Source organism: Oryzias latipes, chromosome 7 (assembly GCF_002234675.1).
Source record: "Oryzias latipes chromosome 7, ASM223467v1".
NCBI classification, from domain to species: Eukaryota; Metazoa; Chordata; class Actinopteri; order Beloniformes; family Adrianichthyidae; genus Oryzias; species Oryzias latipes.
Genome location: NC_019865.2, coordinates 10,587,975 through 10,613,676, shown reverse-complemented (window position 1 = coordinate 10,613,676; position 25,702 = coordinate 10,587,975). Strand labels below are relative to the sequence as shown.

The following is a 25,702-nucleotide window of genomic DNA, read 5'->3' as shown; positions in this document are numbered from 1 at the left end:
AGTAATGGAGGAAAGATGCCTGGTGTATCATGAGATTTTCATCCTGGGCCTACAGCTACATAGTGTAAGGCTCATCAACATTTCCTACTAATTCTGCAGAAGGTTCTACCAAGTGTGCGAGACACATTTTTTTCCGAATGGGGGGATATTTGTGTCTTCAGTTTTTTTGGTTAGATGGTTGCACAAATCAGCGTCTTTCACATGGATGCATCTTTTAATTAACTAACTTCTACATCTTAATCCAGAAATGTTTTTTTAATAATTTTTTTCCTTTTTAAAATAAATCTAATCATGCATTTGGAGGGAAGTGGTTGGTGTGTTCTTTATGCGCTATTTGTAAAAAATAATCTAATCAGTATTTTTTTATTTTTTCCATTCCAATATTATTTTAGAAGGAATACGTTTAATAGATTTCCAGTCTTTAGTTTCTGGAGATTTCTAACAACATGAACCCGTGTTTTAAAGCCTCTTCCCCAGACCTCATCGCAGTATACAGATGATCATTGAGTGATAAAACATTAATTCATTTTATTTCTCTCTTCAGTAAACAAATGCCACAATTAACACAATTCAATGTTACAGCAGATGCTCTTCCTGACTCAAACTTCCGCATACCGGACTAGGGACTGACACGTGGAAACTCTGGAAAGTGGTTGTAGTAACTTCTCTTATCTGGTCCCAGATGGTCTGACCCTGCCTGGCTTCCAGAATTTGGTTTGACCAGTAAGGCACCACTGTATGCCTGAATCAAACAAGTAAAAAAAAAATGTATGGGTTTCCTTTTAATACTAGTTTTATCTGCATCAAGAATAAGCTCCCAATTCTGGTGATTTTTATTAAATTTGTGTCTAACTATTTGTCTTATCAAATCATATACTGGGTTTTGTTTTTTAAAATGGAAGGATAAATAGCTTTGGTCACATTTTATTCTTAACTTTTTTCAGATTTAGTATGACGCGTGACCAACATTTTCCTTGAGAGAAGAAACTTTAACTTGTGGGTCTGTAAACTTGCAGGATTTGCCTCAATGCTTTTGTTAACGGTGAGCAAGGTGGTCATTCCAAACTGAAATGGTATAAATGCTGAGTCATCATATCTCTAAATGACTAAGGGGTTTTTCAAATCAAGGTTTTATCAAGTCGTAAAACCAACCATAAGTACAAGTGTCTAACTAAAACAGCTGAGTCACTGTGCAAAAAACTGTCTGGTGTCTTTAGTCGGTCTGGTAGTCATGAGTTATTATAAAACATCTCCATTTGGGTCAGATTATAAACATATTTTTGTTCCTTTGAACTAACATTTGTTATCTCATTTGTTCTAACATTTATGACCGACTATATCGCTGCTTTCCTTCATTGATTCCACAGGTGAACAACAGTTCAGTGTAGCATTACCTGGTTAATTGCACAACCGTCTGCTTTATCAGTAAACTTTATTGCTGCTCCTATCTACTTATATCATGCCTTCAGATGACTGTGCTCTTTCATCATGACACAGCAAAATTTTAATCATGTCAGCAATCCTGTTTCTAAAGAATCATGGTTTTATTTCATGAGGCAGGGTGAAGTCCCAAAGATCAAAATAGAATTGCGGTCTTAAAAAACATAATCATTCATGTTATAAATTGTAATGATCTAATTGTCATGAGTGGGGGAGCCTATTACTAAATATTTGAAAAACGTCTTCCTAGATTTGGGCATTTAGTTACAAGATTAATAGACATCGCAATGTAAATGGCTCTAGTCTTTTTTTTAACAAAGAAGTTATTATTAAAAATGCATTAAGCAAAATCTTATCAGAACTGTAATCAAGATTTACAAAAAGGGCACAGTACAACAATAATAACAGTCATAAAGGACTTCAACAGATTTCATGAGGAGCAACTTTTTACAGCCGTATTGTCATTGTCATATGTTTGATGTTAAACAAGTTTAAAGTAAAAAAAAGATTTAAAACAAGAAAAATTAATCCATCTTTTTTACTGTTTACTTAACAAAATAAAAGCTGTTTTTGCGTAAATCTCAAGCTCATTTTTTTTTTTTACTAAAGTCGATCCAAGTGAAAGTTTAATAAAAGACGAAGCATAGCAATTAAAAAAAACGTTGGGGAAACAAATAGTATTTATGGTTTGTTTTTTAATACTGGTAAAGCAAGTCAATGCACTATTCTGGTTAACTAGAGATAGAGTGAAATTAAAAAATAATTATTTAGAAAATAGTTATGTGATTTTACATGTACAAATAATTACCCAATGGCTAGATAACAGCCTTCATTGTTGTTTTCCTGCGTTTTGCTGACTTTTCATTGTGTTAAAAAAGTTATACCTATCCCAAGATATCAAACATAAATAAGATACTTAGCAGGTTCATAATAAGCAGTGATTCTCTTCATGACTGCAGTTTTGAAGCCTGATATGCATCCTGATCTTGATAAAGTTTTCACTACAACACTGGTTTTTATTTGCTCACATTCTTCTGTTGGTGGGATTTGTTTGGCTGGATTTGTGAATTTTTAGGAACATGTGATGTTATATCACAATTCAATGAGGCTCAGAGAAAAGCGACCAATCTCTGTGATTGACCTGGATTTCTTCCCACCCACCTCGTCCGCCTCCCCTCTCATTGGCTACAAAAGAGCTCAGATCATCCCCGCTCCTCCACTAACCACCAGCGCTGTCTGCAGAAGTTCCATCAGAAGTGATCCAGCAACTGAATCACAATGTCCATGACTCTGGGATACTGGGACATTCGCGGGGTGAGTTAACAAATCCTTAACATCTTTTGTTTATTATTTTATTTATTTTCTTTGTGATTGCAGCAGGAACTGTCATTTTACCAGAACAGCATCTGCCTGTCCCTGAATGAACTATCAACCTCACCTTAATTACAGCTTATTTTTATTGCTGTGTTGGTATTTACATTTTATTGCACAATTTGTTTTATGGTGACTTGAATACAATAAACTGGAAATGTTGCAATATGCTATCATTCCGCAAATTAAACCCGTATTAAATTGGAAAGTACACTAAACCCACTGTCCTATTTATTTCTTTTTTTTTCCCTTTTGTAAGTAGTTAATGTATTTAAATAAAATCTTTATTCATATTGTAGGCACAAACAGAGAGCTTCTTTTAGACTGGAAAGTGTTTTGTCTGTCACTGTGGTTTGTGTCAAGAGATAAATATCCTGAAAAATATGGAAGCTGTGATTTTTTTTTTTTTTTTTATTGTGAAGCAATTTAAACTATTCTGCAGTGATTCTAAAATCTATGAACACAGCCCGTACACACCGGGACGAATATTCGCCAGGCGTTATTCGCCAGCGTTTTTCGCCACGTTTTTTGTGTTCACACCCAGGCGATTTTCGCTGACGATGAGCCGAGCGAACATGCACGGACATTCTAAAATATCCCCGAACCAACCACCAGTTGGAGCTACTGGTGCTTGAAATATTCATGTTTTCTTTGTATTATTCTGACAAGCGCGTAAATACTTGCTCTCTTCTTCTGAGTGAAAAGCGACTTTAAGAAGCGTAAAGTTGCGCAGCGCCACCTTGTGTACAGGAGTATTTCTGTTTATATTAAGCGCCATCTAAAGTCAGGGAATGAAATTGCATGTTCACTCGGCTCATCGTCAGCGAAAATCGCCTGGGTGTGAACACAAAAAACGTGGCAAAAAGGGTGGTGAATAACGCCTGGCGAATATTCGTCCCGGTGTGTACGGGCCTTTAGAGTGCAGCACTCTGCACTGTACAGTGCTGCTCAATGATCAGCATGCCCTATTAACATGTTCACTTGTAACTAAACTGTTGTCTTATTCTGAACCGGTGCAGCTCGCCCACCCCACCCGCCTTTTGCTGGAGTACACTGGCGCCAAGTATGAGGAAAAGACGTACGTCTGTGGAGAAGGTAACACACAACTGACAAGATGTGCTTTAAAAACCAAATGTTTTTATCTCAGAAACTGAAGCTCTCTTTTTTCTCAAATAGCACCAAACTATGACAAAAGCGGCTGGTTTAGTGTAAAATTCAAACTTGGACTGGACTTCCCCAACGTAAGAATCTTTAAATCAATTTAATGGAAGGTAGGTTTAAAATTAATTTGTAATCATGGGATTTAATATGTCAACACAGTTGCCCTACTTGGTGGATGGCGACAAAAAGATTGTTCAGAGCAATGCCATCCAGAGGTACCTGGCCAGGAAGAACAAGCTTTGTAAGTATTGTGGTAAAAGGTTGTTCTTTAAAATGTTTTTAAAACACATTTCTTGCATCAAACAGTACCTTAATTGAGGAAACACTGATTTACAAACAGGCGGGGAAACTGAAGAGGAGAAGATTCGACTGGACATCCTGGAGAACGTGGTCATGGACTTCAGAATGAGCTTTATCAGGATGTGCTACACTGACTACGTCAGTATAAGGTCAATTAACTTTCAAAGGACTGACACCTCTAAATTTTTGCTAACGTCAATCTCACTTTGCCAAAAATCAGGAAAACCTGAAGCCAGAGTACCTCAAGACGCTGCCTGATGTTTTGAAGCAGTTCTCCGACTTTCTTGGAAACAGGAAGTGGTTTGCTGGTGACAGGGTATGCAGGAAAACAAAATGTTGATAACATAATTAACAATGTAGGTTGACATTGATAGTGAAAACTTATCAGTCTGTTTTCCCAAAGCAGAACTGTGTGAAGTACTCTGATTTTCTTTTTTTAAAATGCCTTTGGAGATGAGTTCAGATATTTCATATTTATCACACTTATAAAAGATATCCTGGATAATTAAGAGTATAAAGTATACTTTAATCACTGAATATAATGTATGGCACATCAGCCTTTTGTGTTTTTTATCATAAAGTCACATGATTTTCCTCACAACAGCTCACTTTTGGAGACTTCATAATGTACGATGTGTTGGACCAGCAGAGGATCTTTCTTCCTACATGCCTCGATGCCTTTAAGAACTTGAAGGACTTCCTGGACCGTTTTGAGGTGAGAAAAGTTCTTCTGATACCAACCTAATACCTAATAAAGTGGCTTTTGGACTATTCATGATTATTTCTGGTTGTAATAAACGAAGTGTATGCCATCATTTTTCATTTTCCAAATTTCGCTTCAGTCATTGGAGAGGATTTCTGCCTTCATGAAGTCGGGCAGATACATTCGGACCCCGATCCACAACAGGATGGCCAAATGGGGAAACAAGAAAATGTGAAGACCACCTTTCATAAAACCTACTCCAGAACAACAGTGCTACTGATTCATACAGGCAAAAAGCTATTTTTACTTGTTATTTAGTTTCTTTGTGTCTTTCAATAACACCATTTTTTTAACAAGACATCTATAAAACCCTTCATGGTTTTGCCCAAGACAGAAACACCACAACCTATTGGAGGAACCACCTTTCATTTCTACTGACATTTGCAACTTAATTTTTGACTGAAAAAATAAAGGTTTGCATGAACTCTGCCTTTTTTGTAGCTTCAATGTCTCTTTCACACACACCACTCACTGTGATAATGGTTTGGATTTATCTGCGCTTTTTCAGACGCTCAAACCATTATTCATTTACTCCTCATTCATACTCGGTGATGGTAGCTATACTGATGTAGCCACAGCTGCCCTGGGGCAGACTGACAAAGGCGTGGCTGCCAGTTTGCACCTACGGCCCCTCTGACCATCACCGGGACATTCATACACATTCTCACACCAGTGGAGCTGCACTTGAGGCAAGGATGATGAAGTGTCTTGCCCAAGGACACAACGACAGTTGGCTGGGGGGAGCAGGAGTGTCGAACAACTGACCCTTCGATCATTGGACTACCTGCTCAACCGCCTGAGCCACTGCCGCCCTTAATGATGACCATAACTAACAATTCATAAAAGAAAAAGTAAGGATACAAGACAAGAAATCAAATTCATCAAATGTGTTAGAGATGGGAAATCGCAGCAGTTTGTACAAATGTTTGTACACACCACACTTGTTCAGAAGCCAACAGTGTGACCAAAACTCTGAGGAGATGACCATAGGCCCATGGTCATGTGGTTATGTAGTAAACTGTTATGGCATCACACGTTCATGCCCTTTTGCTAAGATCTAAAGGCTGCTGTTGAGAATAATCATCCATTTATTCTACATAAATTCCTTTTTGCAAGGCCAAGAAAACCATAAAAGCAGCCCAAGGTCAGGAGTGTAAATGAAAGAGGAACTTTCACTTTAACTTTTACCTCAACAAGCCAGAAGAAACCGCAGAAAAAGAGGTTCCTTGATCAGTCTAATGCTCCCTTCAGAATTATGTAAAAAATTGTCCATGTGGGAGAAGGATTTCTTCATAACCAGGAGAATGCAGCATGTCACCTTTTTCCAACTCAGATTGGACTCAGTCTTGGAGGTTTTGGTTTTTATTTAAGCCACTTCACACAGCTGAAAACTACAAGAGCTGGAGACAATGTCCTAATGAATCTAACTAAACAATGTCATCTCCAGAAGTATAGACTTTTTTTTTTTTTACAGCACTGCAACTTTGTAATAAATTCTAAAACAGACTTCACTAATTCTACATAACATATAATCAGTGATCAAACAAAATAGCTGATTGCTAAACTAAGCTCAACTGGGCATCCTTGCTCTCAGACCCTCCTCAGTAAGGAGAAACTTCCAGAAATATAACTGACTCCTGGAAGAAGAAAAAATAAGAAATAAGATAAAGGTTATGATAACATCATAATCATATCTATAACTTGGTTCCACTGGGACAAAATCACTGATTTTGACCACACACAAAAAAAAAATCTACATGATAATTAATGTAATAATCTTTTCTAATCACAATCATGAGGCATTTCACTTTGTTACAAGCCCTCCATTTTGATAACGGAACTGTAATAAAGTTAACAATTTCTAGATTATTGTAATACTCATTTTTGATTATTAAGGAAATTATAAGGAACTCCATTTTGATACTTGACATGTGAAATTTATAAACATTTGTGGAATAATGTAATGTCTTTAATTAGAAGTTACAAATTGGAAATGGCTTATATGTAAAAAAGAATAGTTAAGTAATGCATCATTGGGGGGGGGGGGGGGGGGGGGGACTATAATAGTATGCTTCCTCCCACTATTTTTCAAGCAGGTAAACAATTTTTGACAAACTTCACCTTCAATGGAGTCAGTGTGTTATAAGATTTATGTTTAAGAGTAATTATAATGGCATCATTTACATGTATGCGTGTACATGTTTCCCTTTTACTTTTAATTCTTTATTTTTCAATTAAATAAGGACTAATTATTCTGAGTATAGATGTATCTCTTTTGTACTTTGCTGGAAATAAATCAATTCAAATTCCAATTTCAAGACAGTGAACAGCTAACTGATTTAAGGATAAACCTTTAAACTCGCCCTTAAAAGAAAGGATGAAAGAGAATCTTCAATTTTGTTTGAAAGAGAAAGAATTGTACTTTCACCAACTTTAATTGTTGTGGTCAACGTTAGTGGTGAATTTTAACAGTGGAAGAATTTCTTAATATCATAGAAACTACCGACAATTTAAAATAAAAATAAGTTTAGAACCACAAATAAGAAATAGGAAAACAGGCTAAATGCAAACACTGTACCACCAGGCCTCTGAGATGCTCATAAAGCTTTAAGTGCAGCAAGGTCTAAATGTGCACTCCCCAAAAGTTCATAAATGGTGCATTTATGAACTTTTGGGAAGATACTATTCATCTCCGGGAGATGAATAGTCACGTGTTGAAATATTACCATGAAATAAACTTTCAAATCTATTCAGTGAAGTAGTTCTAGAAATGTCTGGCAGGTTGCAACCTTCCATCCATCGAGACCATCTATAAACGTAGCAGGAGGAGAGTGACTAAGATCAAAGACTGATACCACCCCACCCACGCATTGATCCAGTGTGTGAACTGAAAGCATCCATGCACACGTCACACGCTTCCACAACAGCTTCTTCCCAGCAGCAATCAGAATGCTGACACAGGACAGAGAGGGAAGACTGGACTGAACCCAACACGACATGCCATCCAGCTGGGACACCAAGAGCAATAAATTATAATCCTCTAAAAGGTTGGGACACTGCAATGTTCATATTTTTTTACTTTTGTTATCCACTTTTATTCTTTTTAAATTTGTCTTCTGAAATACCCTGACCTGAGAGATGCCAAAGAGAAATTCCGATGTACTGTATGTGCAAACGGCAATAAAACCTGCAAACCTTACCTTAGTTATGTTCATGTTTTCAAAGCAGTCATTTAGAGTGCCGTTAAATCAGAGTGATTTTAAACAAATGCTAAAAAAAAAAGTTTGTGGCAACATGAGCGGTTCAGGCACTCTAAAGAAAAATTGAGGACTCAACAGGTGGAGACGTAGTTCCAACTTAAAATGTGTTTTAATATAATTAAAAACAGGATTAAAACCAAATTAAAAATAAAAACATGTAGGCCTCAGACCCACCCGGGAATAGAGCTGGTACACAGAAACAGAACAAAAATACCCCGTTCCCATGCAGGAGTATATAGTGCATAGCAAGCAAACTCCCACTCGTGTACCAGAGTCTTTTTTTTATTTTTATTTTTATTTTTTTATTTTTTAACTTGTCCTGTCCAACAGCTAGGCAGACAGATGAGAACTGAGGGCCTCTTGTGTTGGACATATTTTACTTTAACAAGAGGGGTTATTAATCTTCAGACAAACCAAAGGTATGTCTGAATAAGACCCTTTTGTAATTGAGGCCAAACTTTATTAATTTCAATCATGTTTGAAAATCTTTGGTGTTGGACCGGACGGAAAAGGAAAGAGGGGAAGAAGAGAGAGGGACGTTAGAGAGAGGGGGGGGTAGGAGGGTGATAATAGGAGGGGAAGGGGAGTAAGACCATGAAGCAGCATAAAGCAACAAGTTTACTGGTTGTTAATCATTATGGTAAGGTTCAAATGTAGTTCAAAAAGGGCGGGGCCTATCCACACACACACACAAATATTATAAACACACCTGCTAGCTGCAAAAATGTCCACCTGTCGACATGTACACAAAACAGATAGTGTTCACACGCATACTTATGCCTTAAAACCAACTAGTGTGAAATATTTCAGTCATTCAATCATGCAAACTGTTAGTGCAAAGGTGAGCTAACACCTGTGCTCAGGTGAGTGTTCATGTTCTTCCAGAGTCCTTTTTCCTACAGATGGCCAGGAAAGGGTAGGTGTTCACAAGTCCCTCCGGGCCTCCAACTCCCAGGACCTCCGTAATCAGAGGACATGCAGGGTGAAGAGGCCAACATCACACACACCGATCAGTGCCGATTGCACCTAAAGGGAAGGGCAGGGAGCGATGCGCTCCGTTCCACTTCGCCCTTTCCTGTCACACACAAATATGCAGTGTGACGAGGGATTACGCCAATCACTGTAGTAAAATAAAAACAGGCCACCACAAATGCAGCAACCGCCAGGAAGAATGTGCACGCAGCAAGTCCCCGGCCACAATCCCTGCTCTGACAGAGGAGCAGGAACCCAGAACAGGAGGCAGTCTCAGCTTGAACTAAGGGAGAGCCAGCTCAGTCCTCTTTTATAGCTGGCCGTGCTCATCAGCAGCACCAGGATGAGTGACTACACCTGTGCCTCAATTAGCTCAACCTGCCACATTAATATTTACTCATTTAGTGGATTACACTACCTACAGTTGCCAGTAGATGGCAGTGTGGACCATGAGATGTGGCGTTTTAACCTTGTGCAATCCTATGACCCCACCCTTACATTGACGTGTTCTCCCTACCATGACAAAGGTGGATAAAGGTGAAGAGGATTTCATGTAATCCATGGACACCAGTGAGGTTCACAAATCATTGAAGAAAAAAGGTTTGGCGCACTGTCTAGTGGGTCTAGATGACCCAACTCCCAATGTTAAAGTGCCTAGGACAGCACAAGGGTTACTCAGCAGTGGTGTGAAGACCAGAAAAAAGAAAGTAGACAATTATCATTTTTATCATGTTACTCAAAACACTGAAATAATGCTTTTAACATTTATTATACATCCTTGTTTGAAGCTATTAGATCACATGTGTGAAACTCAAGGCCTGCAGGCCAAATGTGGCCCGCAATGTCATTTTACGTGGCCCGCGAGAGCAGAAAAGTTTTAAATTTCTTAAAATAAAAATTGGTGTCTATTTATTCATATTTAGGTGGAATCGGACTTGAAATATCGGATTGGGCAACTATACATCATGAATTAAACACTGTCCATATAACCTAACCTGACAGAATCAAATGTAAAAGGATTAATATTTCTATGCAACTGTAATTGTCACTTTAAAAAGTAAAAAAAATAAATAAATAATGAGTTATTTAACTTTAAGGAGTAGGTACATTTATTTTTCATTACATTTAGTTACATGTATAAGATATATTTGGCCCTTTGAGGACAGCCACTATGCCTCGGTGAAAATGAGTTTGACACCCTTGTATTAGGTCTTCTGATAGTGGTAAGTCAGCTAAGACTTTTCAGGTTTGAAAAGTGGCAGAGGATTCCTGAAGCTATCAGATTATAACGTTAAAAAATATAGTAAAGAACTTGTCATAATGTAGACTTAATTTTGCAATAGCTTTTAACCTCTGAAACATTCTTTTCATTCACTTTTGAGGATTTCGTCATACAATGTGTGAGTCATCTAAAGGATGTTTCCTTCCAGAAATTCAGAGAGATTTTAGTTTTTGAGGTGAGCAAAATCCTCTGCATGTTCAAATTTTACCAATAAAAGATGCAAACAGAAAATATCAGCACACATTTTTTTTTCGTAGGTGAGATTTCATCTGTAAATTACAGTTTTGTGCAAATCTTTCGTTTAAATAATTTTACAAAACACAACACTATTTATAGAGGAAGCTCACCTCTGGGTAAACTTGTCTGCAAACACTTGGACCCACTAATATGTGTTTAAAGAGATGTTGTGCTGCAGAGCAAATGCACTTATACCTTAATAGTCACTTGTCAGGAAACAATTAAGAGTTTGAATCCTTTTTTTATTCAATTGTTTTTCTGCAAGCAGCCATTTTAGAACCAAATAGAAAAATAGACTTTTGTTTATATTATATATCAGAAGGCTGCAGCCTACATGTCCAGAAGACACAGCAGGACCATTCTCAATAGGATGGTCAAAACTAGAAAAGAGAGAGAAGAATAAGTCAAAGAAAAAGTCAATGAGTGCATTTTAAATCATTGAGAAATGATAGAAAATGTTTGCATTGACTTTGCTTCTTTCAGTTTGTCAACCGTTGTTTAACACCACGCCAAACAGGAGCTAAAGTTTTTAACTCTGAAATAATACAGATGAATAGAAAACAACAACAATATGAAGATATGAAGCACTGACCCAACAGAATGTTAAAATGCTTCATATTTACACTAAACATCTGAACAGATATGTTATAATTTACATTGGCTGGAGGCTGACAGTATTGTTTCCGTAAAATAGAACAGCAATTCAAGAACTTTTCCCCAAATGACCAAACAGGTACTGGCACAAAAATCTTTTGTCCCAAGAGAAGTTCATTTAAAATTAAGCCTTTTTTGTACAAGACCAAGAAAAAGTACTGGACCTAAGAATTGTATGAAAATGAATTGATTCTAAGGACAAAACTATGAGAGATGATTCCAAAATTGACTTTGAGAATTACAAGAATAACCAAGTTTCACTGTGAACACACTTGCTCACCTCTTCAATGGTTCTTTGAATATTCTGCCCCATTTAGTACGGCTACTCTGTCATGAACTTAAAAGCAATAATATCAGTAAAAAGGGTTTTTGTTTTTTTGTTGTTTTTTTTGTCAAAGCGGCTCATTTAAAAGCCAAACTCATGCAAAAAGATCTGAATAGAAAATGTTGCAGCTGCCGAGAGATGTGGGAAAAGGATGGGGTGACTTTGTTTACTTAAACATTATGGTTAATCACAATATTAATGTACAAGAACACAATTTTTACTATAAAATATCTATGCAGGCAAAGAAAGGTGAGCGATGAAGGCAAAAACTAAAGAAAACAAACATTACTATCCAGAAAATGTTGTAAAAGACCTAACTCGTATCTATTTACTAAACCTCTGATATAATAGCAACAACCATAAAATGAAAATTGAACAAAATTCTGGGTTTGTTGTCAGAAATCTCCAACTTTAACTCTCCACAAGGTTTATAGAATAAAATAAAGGCTTTCTCTTGTTTTATTTCAAATAAATGTTTTTCGGTTTTTTTCTTCTTTTACACATATCTGTGTTCTAACAAGTTTGTTAAAAAGCAGAACTTTAAAAAAGTGCACTGTGATCAACTGCAAAAAATATGGGCTGTTGGAGAGTGAGAGCCTGATGGTCACAAGGGAGTCTTTTGGTGAATAAACAAAGCCTGCATTGTTGTTGAGTTTACCTCACTATTTGCTGTGGAGGAGCACATTTAACAAACTTTTTGTTAGTAGAACAGCCAAATAATGCTGTGAACCACTTGAAAACAAAAGAAAATGTAAATATGCTGCTGTTTTTTGTTTGACCTTTGTCACCCAAACACTTTTAAAAGAAAATCTTTATTCATCTTAGTTCGGCAGGTTGGTCCACTTTAATTAACCTTTAATTATTATTTGCAGTCATTGGTTAGGAAGCAGTTTGATATAGTCTTTGGGCGGGGATTATCTGCCATTAATACGCACCTGAATGTTCCTTCTTCTTGATGTGCATTCATGAAGCCAGTCTGTCTCGGGGTTCGTTGGGTTGTGAGAGACCCGCCCCTTCATCCCGCCCACCTCCTCCGCCTGACCCGCCGTCTACAAAAGACCCCATCTTTGCACTTCTCTGCAGCTCAGACAAGCCTTTTTACCTTATAAAAGCTACATCTGCAGCGTTCGGCGCAAATAAATACATCAAAATGGCAATGACTCTGGCTTACTGGGATATCCGCGGGGTAAGCTTATCTAACTCCTGTTTTTTCGAAACAAACTAACTGCTGAGTGTTAGCTTGTTTTTTCTCTTTCCCTATGAATTGCTGTTAGCGTACCCGGAAATAAAGACGCCTTTTTAAAATCTTTCATCATTTTGTACAGCAAAATCGATTTTTTAAAATGAATTTAAAAAATAGATTTAAAAAAAACTCTGTTTGCTACATACTCAACTATCTTCGAGCGTCCTTTGTGCGCATGTTCCAACGTCGTCAGAGGTTGCGTCATCAACAGCCCAGAGATTCATTGGATGATTGAACCAGGGCAGATTGTGACGTACTTTTAAAAAATAAATATCGGTATACATTTTATATCTTTAAATTTCGTTCAAATTGTATAAATCATGTATAATATAGAATGAATATAATTTCTTTTGGATATTTTTTAACTTTATTTTCTTCAGTTATTGTCACAAACCCCCAGACATATGTCCGAATTCAATTCCCTTACCCCTCAACGACTTAATACAGTGGAAAATTATGATTATCATAGCGCCCAAAATTTAAAAACCCATTGAGACACCAAACTTACTACTTGTTTTAGAAAGTGTCTAATCCAATGTATTCTTTGTATTACATTGCATTCGGCCAGCCCTGAACCTTTTTTCTTTGTTTTACGGCAAATTTAACGTCACCGATTACCCGAAGTAAAACTTAATAATATGAACATTTTATGAAGACTATGTGAATCCATGAAAACGTAGGTAGTTTATACAAAGAAGAACATTTAAAAATTAGTTTCCCTCGAAATTTGTTCAGATGCAAAATGTCAAGCATCGACACTTCACACTACAACTAACAGAATTTTAACATTTGCCAGGAAAATGTCTATTATTAAATTTAGTGAGGGAGTAACTGGGTTTTTTTTCACAGAGACATCTGGGAAACTCTTTGCACTTTATTTTGGAAATGTAGATCCAGACAGCTGTGAAAATGGTGGTCGGTGAAGGAATTTTGACACCATGATGGTGTTTTACTGAGCAATAATAATCTTTATATTTGGGCTGAGCCAGGTAGTTGAAGTTTAGGTCAGAGGGTAAAAACATTCCTTAGTTTTATCCCTCAGTTTTAGTTATAACTAGTTGAACTGTTGGACCTAGTAGTGATAATAGTTTAAACCTGCCTCAAAGAGAAAGTTGAAACATTTGACAGGTGCAGGCTGGATTATGGGAGTCACAGTCATCTTTAAATCTTTGACTTTGGTTCAATGAAACTGCAGAGGAGTTTAAACATGTTCAAACCTGCAAGCAAACTAACATATTTTACTTTTTGCAGCTTGCTCAGCCGATCCGCCTCCTGCTGGAGTACACTGGAACCAGCTACGAGGACAAGTTTTATGTCTGTGGTGAAGGTAACTTGTTTCATTTTACTGAGTAGGAGGTTTTATTGCTTAGTTTATCTGAAGGAGTGACTCCTCACATGACCATGTCTCAAACAGCTCCCAACTATGACAAGAGCTGCTGGTTTGATATCAAAGAAAAGCTTGGAATGGACTTCCCTAATGTAAGAAAACGGAGCCTCTGGATATCACTTCCATTTCAGTGAAGGTTCTTTTTTTTAATGGTTCCGTTTTTGTTTCCGCAGCTTCCCTACTTGTTGGATGGAGACAGGAAGATTGTTCAGAGCAATGCAATCATGAGATACATTGCTCGTAAACACAACCTGTGTACGTATTTTATTAGTCCCTCAGATTCCATCAGTCTATCCATCTTCTCAACCCGCTGAATCCCTTTTGGGCTCACAAGGTCGCTTGGGGTAAACCAGCAACTGTTTTGCGAAGGCGGGGCACACCTAAACCAGTCTGTTGCAGGATCACTCACATGCATACCCAGAGGCATTTTAGACTCATCAATTAAAATATGTCTTAAGACTGTGTGGAAGCCAGAGTTCCTGGAGAAAACCCACATGTTTTTTCCAGGAACGCATAAGGAGAGCATGCAAACAGAAAGGCCCCAGCTGGGATGTCGCTGTCAGGCGAGAGCACTTCATTCAGACTCTTTGAGGAAACAAAACATAGGAATAGATTTGTTTCAAATTTACAAAAGTATCTGTAACATTTTGGGAAATTCTGCACTGAAAACAGGTGGAGAAACAGAAGATGAGAAGGTTCGTGTGGACATAATTGAAAACCAGGCCATGGACTTTAGGAACGGCTTCGTCAGGATGTGTTACACAGACTTGGTCGGTATTAACCTAATAATTTTAGCTTTTTAATCGTTTCTCTTACATAAATCTTTGCCAATGCAATCTGTACTTTTCAAAACTCAGGATAAAATGAAGCCAGGGTACCTGAAGTCACTGCCTGAGGTTTTGAAGCAATTCTCCGATTTCTTGGGAGACAGGGATTGGTTTGCAGGTGAAAAGGTACGCTTAGATGGTTGTCATTGCTGACCATATATTTGTCTTTTAATTTAATTTAAAGCTCTAGTAAAAAAAAATACTGAAAGCATGAAACTAATAATTACTAATCTCTAAGATGAAAAAGTTGAAAAGAAAAATCACCAAATCCTCTTGTGTTTATTTCTCTAGTTTTACTGCAGGAAGTATATTTGTATATCAAGTCATTAAAGGTTATTCATTCCAAGTGGATGGAAATGAATTGATGGCAACTTTGATAAAGATTTTGTCTTAAGGACAAAAGGGCATTAAAATTCCCTTAATAATAAAGTAAGTTTTGTTAACTTTAAAACAATGACATTAAGTTCCTTAGTGATTAGTTCATGTACTTTTACTGTTGCTTTTTGAAACATGCAACAAGTTGCAGTGAACATACTAAATTTGTGATTAGTTTTCTTGCTGCTGTAGCTGCTCCCCTCATTTCCTAATGTAACTGTTGATCACAACAGATCACCTTTGTGGATTTCTTAATGTACGAACTGCTGGACCAGCACAGAATGTTCCATCCTTCCTGCCTCGATGACTTCAAGAACCTGAAAGACTTTCTGGACCGTTTTGAGGTGAGAACTTTAACAATTACTCCAATGACAATTGTTTTTTAACATGTTCTTGTGGCTTTTTGCTGATGACAGGAAATGTACAAAGAAAATTACCTGAAATGTGTTAAAACAATCTAATGGCAGCTTGAAGTATTTAACAAATCAAATGATGCCATTATGCAGTTGACCAATCGGTGGACCCCGTCACGTTGTTGACCAATCAGATGGAGCCCTTTGATGTTAGATGCCGGCATCCTAAGTAGACGAGGCTCATTTAAGATAAGATAAGACTTTATTGATTTCCCGGAGGGAAATTTAGTTGTTACAGCAGCCAATCAAGAAATATAACAGCTTGGAAAACAAATAGCAAGAGAAAACAACAAAAGTCGTAGTGAAAAATGGTGGTAAAAGTACACGCCATAAATAAGCAAATGCAGCAGCAATTTCACCAGTCCTACACCGTGTTATTGTACAGTCTAACTGCTGTTGGGACAAAGGACCTCCGGTAGCGTTCCTGTTTGCACTGGGGTGCAGGAGTATAATTTAAGTTATGTTGACTCTTATTTATATTAAACTGTTGCAGTGAAATGAAAATGATGTATTTAGATGTTTTGCTATTTGTTCATGTATCACAAGTTATATCGTCATCGCAACATTGACCACTAATATCGTGAGATTTCCTCATCATCCAGCCCTACACCTATTATATTTTTTTGTTTTGTTTTTCAAGAAGAGTTTTAAAGTATTGCCTTTCACCAGGGGTGCACAACCTGTGGTTCTTGAGATTTCTTGCACAGTTTGCTGTTAATTACCTGCCTCAGGTGTGTTCAGTCTATCACAATGTATAGAAACACTTGAGTCAGGCAACCAGCAGCAGAAAAGAGCTGGAAAACGAGCAATGTGGATGATTGTTGGGGGGTGGGCCCCTGCTGTACGAAGATATAACAAGTATTAGTACTTGTACTGACTTCTCTGTTAAATGAAATACTGTCAGCCTACAGTAAAGGCAACACAGTCTTAATGCAATTCTAAATTCTATTTAAAATTTTTTTTTTTTTTTTTTTTTTTTTTTAACCCGAAAGGCTCTGGAGAAGATTTCTGCCTACATGAAGTCTGACAGATTCATGAAGACTCCCGTCAATAACAAGATGGCCAAATGGGGGAACAAGAAGGAGTAAAGAATAAATAACCTTCTAATGCCTTCAAGAAGCAGTCCTTTCTAGATCACAGGTGTGTTAGGCAAATTTGAGAAAACTAAGGTGAAGTGAGTCTTTATGAACAGCTACCAGATTCCTTATGTTGACAGTAAAGAAATGAAAGGAAAGCTAACATTTTGTCTCAGGATTTAAAAACAGATAATAGACTTTGTACTTAAAAGCAGCACCTTTAATTGTAGTTAAAGGCATTGTTACATTTTCTGAATAAAGACAAATTTTCATAATTCTCTTTTGGATTCATTTTTACATCAAAATGTCATTAAGGTAAAATAATGCAGTAGACGGCTTTAAATATATTTTCCGGTGTAAAATGCTACAAAGGGCAGCAATAATGGTAGAGATGATCACATTTAAAAGGCATAAACATATTCTTCAGATTAATTATTGCTATACATGGTGCATCCAGCTGTTGCTCCGTGGTACCGCTGTACTGGTTGCTAGTAGCGACCGTTGTACATGCCTGACTGTTCACTGGCCAACTGCAGAGAACAAATTATTTTACTGGTGCTTGAAGCTAGAATAAAAGCTTATGAAGTGAAACTGAACTTACAGCAATGGATGATTTGACTCCCTGAAGCTGGAAGAAGACCTTCCCTCCTTCCTCTGGACACACTGCCCTCAACTCCTCTTTGGACATGCCCAAAAGTTGCCTTCCACTCAGCACCCCGAGGCTGGAAGTAGTGCTGTTTGAGTAGAAACCACAGGGTGTCCTTTTTCGTCAGTAATGCTGTTTTATTCTTCGTATGGTCTAAAACTTTTAAGAGTGTGAAACCCACATTCTGGAGAAACATTTGTACTCAAGCCAGGCCTTCACCTCCGCAGATGAGGAGTTCAAACCCAGAGTCACAGGACCAAAACTGTTGCGCTGTGCATACTGAACAGAAGAAACTATTATGCATCAAATCTTTGTGGGGTGGTCTCAATGTGAAGGGGGGGGGGGGGGGGGGAAGCTGTAAAGCTCACTGGTGGCTCTTCTGCAGATCTGCTGCTTGAAGCTGGCTCCAAAATATTCAGAGGAACGTTGCCTTCTTCGCCATGCGAGTTGCGAACAAGCCACCATTGCTTAGCTTTATTAACCACCTGACAGAAAAAAGGAAACACATCCACATTTTTTAAAATTAAAATGTCAAAAATATTGTCTTCAAAGATGTTGTTTTCATTTTGTAATGCATTTGTATTTTTCAATTTAAACTTTATCTTTTTTTTTACCTGAACCATCTCTCCCTTCATAAGACTCAACTCTCTGTTGTTCCTGGCATTGAAGTTGTATATGGCTTGCATGAGGGCTGGTGGCTCCCTGCAACAAAACAACAAATATAAATCAAAACACTGAACTAAAAACTGCAAAATAATTGTGTTGCTGTTGATGAAGCTTACGATGGCGGTGGCATTGAATTCCACGGGCCGTTTCCCATGGGCTGTGGAAAACATGCAGTTTTCAATAAGGATTGTAACCATAAGTGTCCAAGAGGAAGTGGAGGAAAGAAGTTTACACAGAGCTTTTAAAATACACTTCTATTCTTTTTTCTGTTATGATAGTAAAGATGAAACCTTTTTGTTTAGGTCAGCAAAGATCTTTGAACTACTTATAAAAAGGGAAATTAGTGAGATAAGGAACAGTTCTGCTATTTTCACTATCAATTTTCCCCCATTTTCCCCTGATATGGATGAACAAAGTATTTGTCAATCTGAGCAGGTAAACCTAAGGTAAGCTTCTAGAACAAAGTTTAAATAGCACTGACATTATGGCTTTTTGTTTGTCAGTATCTTCAGTTTATTTTCCCTTTATTGTATCCTCAGAACTTTTAAGAGCATAAAGCGTCACTGTTTTTGAAAAGTTGTTAGTTAACCTGTTGTCAACACCCCCTTGTCAGTACAAGTGCTGGGTTTGTTGACTTCAGTGGCGTCTACTCTCTTTGATAAGCCAAAGTATAAAGGAGTTTTATGAGGCTTACGGTCACATGTCATACTTCAGGTTCAGATTTGAGTCACACCAAATACATCCGTTCACATGAACGATCACTGATTTGAGGAGTTAGCAGGTCAGTGTGAAAATACTTCTTCAGGCTGCCGCAGGCTCGCTCTGGGCGAATAGGGTGCTTCTTCATAAATTCGACCCGGTCCGTCAGGCTGGAAGCGCTGGCTGTTGCTCCTGCTCATTGGACCGTTTTGATGTCTGAGTTGGGGAGAGAGGGGGGGTGGAGGTGCAGGTGGCTGCCAGCCGTCATAGAATTCTGGGATGTAAGGTGGGACCTTTTCTGGCCAGTTGGATCTGTAAAGAAGAGGAAACAAACATGTTCTTACTTTGATGGAAAAAACTAGTTAGTTAAAACTAGTAGTTAAAAAAAACAAAATTCATGTAAGAGTCCCACACTAAAACTGATTATTCTTCTTTTCACAGTATTTGGCACTAAAACAGGCAGTGGAAGTACTGGGTTTGGGTCAGGAAGATATTACACATCCTAGTTAGGGATGCAAAGGATACAGATATGTAATGAAAATTGATGAAGTGATGAAAATCACAGCAGTTTTGGTTGAAAACCACAGATATGAACTAGATTATGTTGGTAAAAATGTATAAAATTGATCAGGAAGTAAATAATCGGTTTCTTAGCCAGTTTTTCCTTCTGGTGTGTCTCTTTCTGCCTTTTTATGTACATGTGATGCAAACAAAAAGACGTCCAATCACAAGCTTCCATCTACCAGGTTGGGCCATTTCAAATTGGTTGAAGGTGAACCACAGAGAAGGATGCATGTTGTGTTCACTAAACATGTGACGGCACTGCAAACAATGCCTTAGTAAAGTAATATGACAGACCTTTTTTAACCACAACGAACAAAATAGTCTAAAAGACCCAAAATGCCAGTTTTAATGTTTGAAGCTGTTGAGTCCTTTAGACATTTGTTTGGTGGGACAAACACAGGACCAGTCTATCACAGCGCCAATGGAGACAATCACACAACCTCGCTAAACTAGTTAGAGGCACAAGTTAACCTACAGTCCAAAAACTGTACGAGGGACTACCTCTTTTCGGACTACCTCTGTGACTTCAGCTTGAGTGATGGACTGGCCCAGCTGTGGGTCTTTGGAAGGCGAGTCGGTGAGAGCCTCAAAAGACCCTCCTAAAGTTTCCAACCTCCTCCCCTAAGGCACTTATACACAAGGGGTGCAACGATTTACTGTCCTCACGATTCGGTTCAAACTCTGCTAAACAGCAAAAACAATCAAGAAGGCTTTTAGTTCGCTTATACTAACGCCATTAAAGGTCATGTAATAAAAAAACAATAAATATATTACATTTACCACAAGACACGTGTTTGACACTTTCAACGTAAACATGCATAAACGTATGCAGTATGGGGGCAACAATTCACTTTCCACACGATTCGGTTCAAAGGTGTAGCATAAGGTTCTGTTTTAAACTAACAATCTTGGCATCCCTAGTTTATATTTCTAATTTAGAAATGGTTAGTTTTGCAAGACACGCATTCTCTTTTGAGCAAACTTTAGGATTTGCATCCTTATGGACGATAAATATTTAAAAATCTCATTAAAACCCAAAGAACGGCCTTAAAATGAAAGTTTCAAAGGATTGCACCAGCAAAAAATTATTTATTAAAAAAATCAATTATCACAAATTAACTTAAGTCTTTTATACCAAATATTTTCATCACCTTTATCAACCAAAAAGTAAACACACCTGAACAATTTTTTAAAAATTTTCATGTTTACTCACTGAATATAAAAAAACACACATAAGTGTAAACAATAAGGAGAAATTAGTTCAATAAAACATTGATTAACATGTATTCAAAAATGAAATAAGTGTTTACGTTTGACCTTCATTGTTTGCATCAGATTGTCTCCTAAAAAAATCCAACACTTGAGAGTTTCAATAAGGAAATAATCATTTAAAAAGCATTTTAAACAGCTCAATGTTTCATTTATATGTTTAAATCTACTTGAAAGCCTAAATAAAAATAATTTCCTTAGTCTTAATGGCTTTATGTACAGAAATAAAAGTTGGATGAACTCCAGACAAAACCTTGGGAAAGAATATAAAAAATATAACAAATGTTAATCATATTTATTATAATATAAACTATAAATATAACTGTCAAGATAAAATATAAAAACAATTCTCCTTTTTAAGTTATTTAAAGCTGCTGTCCCTTTATTTACCATCCGAGATATTTTTCTTACATCTTTGTTTAGTCACACCCTTTAACTTCTTGAATTAGCGTCACCAAAGGCCCTTAAAACACTGAGTCTAAAGCTGTGTTTGCACATCAACAGTGAGGAAAAGCCACGCTAGAGCGAGGAGTGTCAGGCCAAGTTCCAGTGTGTGACCAGCTTTTATTGGGTGAGTCAGAGGGCCGCGCCCTTACCTGGGGACGAACCAGCATTCTCCCAGAGACCTCCACATGCGGTACTCCTCCCGGCCCAACACCTGACCCAGCATCTCTATGGCTGCCTCTGTCAACATGGGGGACACCACAGTGGGGGGCAGGTCGGAAGGGTACTGGGGAACTATCTGTGGACAAAAGGCAGAAATGATAAGCAGAGCGAAAAGCCTCAGACTGAAGACATGTTAGAGAGAAAAAGACTTTACCATATCCAAAAACTGGAAGAAGATGTGAACGTAGTCGGGAGCGCTGACGGGGGTCAGAACCCCTTCAAGCTTGCTCTGTAAAAAGGTGATTTTTTTCACAATTCAACCCAAAACAATGATATTCCAAAGTATTTCTACACCAAACGAATATCCATTTACCAGCAGGTTAAATCCGTATTTGATCTTCTGCAGGAAGGAGACATATTCTTCCCAAGATGGGAGATTATCAGGCAGTGCTGAAGGAGACATTGCATGTTTATCATTTACAGAGATCTCTTTAAAAAAAAACAGGCTTTGGTGTGCACTGATCTGGTTTTGAATGCAGACAAGTGCACGATTTTACCATTCTTCTGTGACTTTTTCTTCTTGCTCTTTTTCTTCTTCTTCTTCTTTTCCTCTTCTTGTGGCATGTTCACCGCAGCAGTCACTTGGCCCATGAAGATCTCCAAATCATTGATTACGTGGTTAAAAATCTCCTAAAGAGAACAGACAAGAAAGACGGGAAAGTCAGAGCATCTTAAGGAGACAGGGTCAATTGTGAGGATTTTCATGTTTGTCAAGACATCTGACCATGCTCCTTTCAATCTCTAGCTTCTCATCTGGGATCTGTGGGCCGTTCTGCTGTTCATATAGACCTGGCTGAGCCATCATGTCTTCTTGAAGATTGTGCGATCGTGGAGGAGGCATATTTTCTAATTGGACATAAAAAAAGAATGAAGCAACACCATCAAGGATTTTGAGAGTTTTAGGTTTTTCTGAGACAAACAGCTGTACCCGGCTCTCTGTTGTTCCACTGTGGGCTCATAAAGTCGGGTGGGGGCAGCCTCCTGTTATACTCCGGGGATTGAGGCACAGGCGGCCGAAAACCTCCTGCAGCTTGCAGACCGATGATATTCTCAAGATTACTCCTGAAAAAAGTAATCATGAACAGAAGTTTTTGAATAATCTATGACTTTTTTTTTGCTTTCTGACACACATTCTGTACTGAAGGACTATACCTGATGTCACTGTGCTCTCTGAAAGGCTCCAGGTCACCACCTCCCCCTCTTTGCACTGCCTTATCCAGATCAGCCTTTACAATATCCCCCTGTTCAGACACATGTTTGACGGCAGTCAAACTCAGGCTGAAATGTCTTTTCGTGGATCTGAAACGGTCAGTGTTGGAATTGCAGAAAGTTTTATTGGAAAATTAGACTCACCGAGGTCTCCTCACACTGAAACATGAAGACCTGTGGGACTCGTTTGTTGCGGTCCTGTACAGTTATTATCAGCAGAGAGTTGTCGTCAGATCCGTTGTCCTCCAAAGATTTGGTTTGTGTGATGTAACTCAGAGGAATGGACTCCAGCTCAGCCTGAGAGAAGTAAGAATGCTGAGCAATAAATCCCCTAAAGTGAACATTCAGGTTCTTATAAAAAGCCATCTGTCTCTCAGATTCTAAATCTATGCTTCTCATGCAATGATGGAAATATATTCTCCACCAGGATTATGAGAAAAAAAGATCAAAAATAATTGCAGGAATAAAATGAAAAGTGGAAAAACAGACGGACGTTTTTGCGTGAGTTCCAGATGTTGATGACAGTGAACCCCCTGCAGTTCAATGCCAGCACTCAATGATATCAATGATAATAAATAAAATCGATCAGTACTCCAGAAACCAACCTTAGTCTCAATGTCACTGAGCACAAGAAAAGGTCCTTGAACGTCCATGATCATGTTTTGAGGCCACAGGCGGCCTTTGGCCTCCAGCCTCCTGAGCTTGGCCACGCAATCTTCAACAGTCTTCAGCAGATGGCCATCAAGCTCACAGGTGAGCAGATGCTGAGCAAAGGAGGAGAAAAAAGGAGGTTTCACGGAGGAATTGTCTTCAAGGTTGCATGAAGTTGTAGATTTCATACCTCCACTCTAGCGTTTAAGGTGTCCTGTTGTCTGTTGAGTGTCTCTGCGTACTCCTTTCTCTGCACTGATGGAGGAAAGCAAAACATTCAGTCTGTGCAACATCTGCATGTAGGAAAAGGGGTGTTGCTGTTAAACACACTGTATATGGATTTCCCAGTGGGTCTGGACATGGTTCTTTGCAGGGATGTACCCCTTGGTTCTTCATCCTGTGAGAATCCCCTGAAAAAAAAACAAATCTATTAACTATTTGCATACATAAAATACTGATGTGCTTGATTCCATTATGTACTTTTTCTGTCTTTTAGTGCAGATAAGCTATCAGCAGTTCTCAGACTCAATCAGCTGCACAGTTTCCACAGTTTGATAGTGTTTTATCAAGCAAGGGTGTAGACAGGTACGCAATATGTTGTAAATATCTCAAAATAGAGCTCAGCAGGTTCTCCAAAGTCCATCACATTGCTTTATATACTTTTTCAGACAAATCTAACGAATCTTAGAGAGGAGTCACATTTTTTTTCAGTGGGTTAATTATCATCTAAATCTATCAAAGGTCAGGAATGGCCCACCATAATCATGTTTGGTTTTTAGATTTAATAATTAAAGATTTTCTTACCTTGGGGTGTAAGAAAATGGCCCCGCATTTCCAAACATCTTCAATTGTCAATTTTTCCCCCCACTCCTGATCAACAAAAATCCGTCAGAAGTTATTCCAGGCTGCAATAAAAGTTATTTTTCATGAGATCAACTGAACGGATAATAAAAGTTACCTCACCTGGAAACTAATCTGTTGCTATGCAACTAGGCACAATAAATAGTAATTTTATACTGATAGACCTGCATCTGTCTACCCTGTTGGCTTTGAATGTATTTGCAACTTTTTACATTTTCTTTGCACCCCGTTTTTATGGGGTTTTGTAACTTTGGGGATCATTTAGACTCCCTTGAAAATGTGTTTTTATGTTGGCCTAAATTACACGTCTTTGACTTGTGGCCATAAAGCGTCAATGTATTCAAACTGAGACTGTGTGAACGACTGGTAAAACTCAGTGTATGAGCCTGTTCTGTAAATAATAGTTATTTTATAATAAACTCAACTTAAAATCTAGTCACTGTGAGCCGGAATGTGATGTTAATCACAGACATAAAGGAAAATGCATATGTTAACTGAGATTCTGAACTGGTTTTCTCTGCGATAAACAGCTTAGACGCACCGTCTTAGCTACAGAAGTAAGTCGGATTTAAGCTTACGTATGACTGTCATTTCTATGTTTTCAGCATGTTAAAAATTAATTTAAGGTCAGACACAAAGAAGATCATCAAAAAAGATATAGCAATAAAAAGAATTTGCAACAGCGCAGACCAGCATGAATGCTGGAAGAGAATCAACATTTGTTCTTTCTTCCCATCTTTGGCTTTACAACATTTGAACTGTTAGGAAAATTCATCAAGAAGCACTAAATATTTTGTTTTTAATTCAGTTTAGCATAGCGTAGATCTTTTTCTTACCTTCTGGACTGGTCACAGAATGGGATGTTTTCCCGGCACAAACAAGCCACTTCTCTGCAAAGCAAACACATTTTCCACCTGAAACCGGGCTGGCTGTTTCATTATAGCACTACTTTATTGCTTTTTATAACCTGTAGCCGCATTAACTTTGCTTAAGTTGACCCTCCACCCATTGTCCCACCTGTCAACAACAGCTCCTCTCCACCGTCATTGTCTCGTTATTTCAGACGTTTTTCCACCGAGGCCGGTCATGACAGAAAAACACCTGATCCTCAATTGCTTGACGAGAAGCTTCCTTGGTTTCTGCTTGAGAAGCCTAAGGATCAAAGTACAACACCGATGGGAGGATCAAGGTGGAGGTGCTGCCCTGATTTGTCATCTCAGGTATGGTCAAAGGCAGCAAATCTGTCCTGTTATGAGTCCAAAGGTTAAATGTGTCAGAGCGCTCAAAGGTCCTCCGTGCTTTTCGAGTCATCAGCTTCTGTGGCTTAAACGTCATTGACAGACTTTTAAAAAAGTATAAAATAGATCACTGAATACGTTAAAATG

The 25,702-nt window shown here is 38.0% G+C and overlaps 3 protein-coding genes across 4 annotated transcripts; 2 read left to right on the top strand and 1 right to left on the bottom strand.

Annotated features, from left to right (window-relative positions):
- Positions 1–2,635: 2,635 nt before the first annotated feature.
- Positions 2,636–5,464, top strand: LOC101157858 (glutathione S-transferase Mu 5). The gene is made up of 8 exons (XM_004070400.3): positions 2,636–2,754; positions 3,831–3,906; positions 3,988–4,052; positions 4,132–4,213; positions 4,313–4,410; positions 4,493–4,588; positions 4,877–4,987; positions 5,115–5,464. Exons 1-8 carry the CDS (start codon positions 2,719–2,721, stop codon positions 5,208–5,210), a joined length of 660 nt encoding a protein of 219 aa, XP_004070448.1. The 5' UTR covers positions 2,636–2,718; the 3' UTR covers positions 5,211–5,464.
- Positions 5,465–12,753: 7,289 nt separating this feature from the next.
- LOC101157367 (glutathione S-transferase Mu 3) lies at positions 12,754–17,361 on the top strand. Its single transcript, XM_004070398.4, has 8 exons — positions 12,754–12,951; positions 14,260–14,335; positions 14,423–14,487; positions 14,569–14,650; positions 15,068–15,165; positions 15,253–15,348; positions 15,831–15,941; positions 17,003–17,361. The coding sequence occupies exons 1-8, from the start codon at positions 12,916–12,918 to the stop codon at positions 17,096–17,098; spliced, it is 660 nt and encodes a 219-aa protein (XP_004070446.3). The 5' UTR covers positions 12,754–12,915; the 3' UTR covers positions 17,099–17,361.
- LOC101164058 (epidermal growth factor receptor kinase substrate 8-like protein 3) lies at positions 17,289–25,617 on the bottom strand. Of its 2 annotated transcripts, none has more exons than XM_004070672.3 (21): positions 25,335–25,617; positions 25,154–25,207; positions 24,261–24,326; positions 23,787–23,866; positions 23,647–23,711; positions 23,411–23,569; positions 22,950–23,102; positions 22,749–22,837; positions 22,525–22,658; positions 22,321–22,442; positions 22,094–22,226; positions 21,910–21,986; positions 21,751–21,825; positions 21,527–21,672; positions 19,196–19,409; positions 18,515–18,555; positions 18,347–18,434; positions 18,101–18,217; positions 17,914–18,011; positions 17,688–17,820; positions 17,289–17,616 (listed from the first exon to the last, which is right to left on the bottom strand). In XM_004070672.3, exons 3-21 carry the CDS (start codon positions 24,296–24,298, stop codon positions 17,575–17,577), a joined length of 2,004 nt encoding a protein of 667 aa, XP_004070720.2. In that variant the 5' UTR covers positions 24,299–24,326; positions 25,154–25,207; positions 25,335–25,617; the 3' UTR covers positions 17,289–17,574. The 2 variants fall into 2 exon arrangements, with proteins under 2 accessions (XP_004070720.2, XP_011475309.1); XM_011477007.2 differs by having other exon boundaries at positions 17,434–17,616; positions 24,261–24,361.
- Between the last annotated feature and the right edge of the window lie 85 nt (positions 25,618–25,702).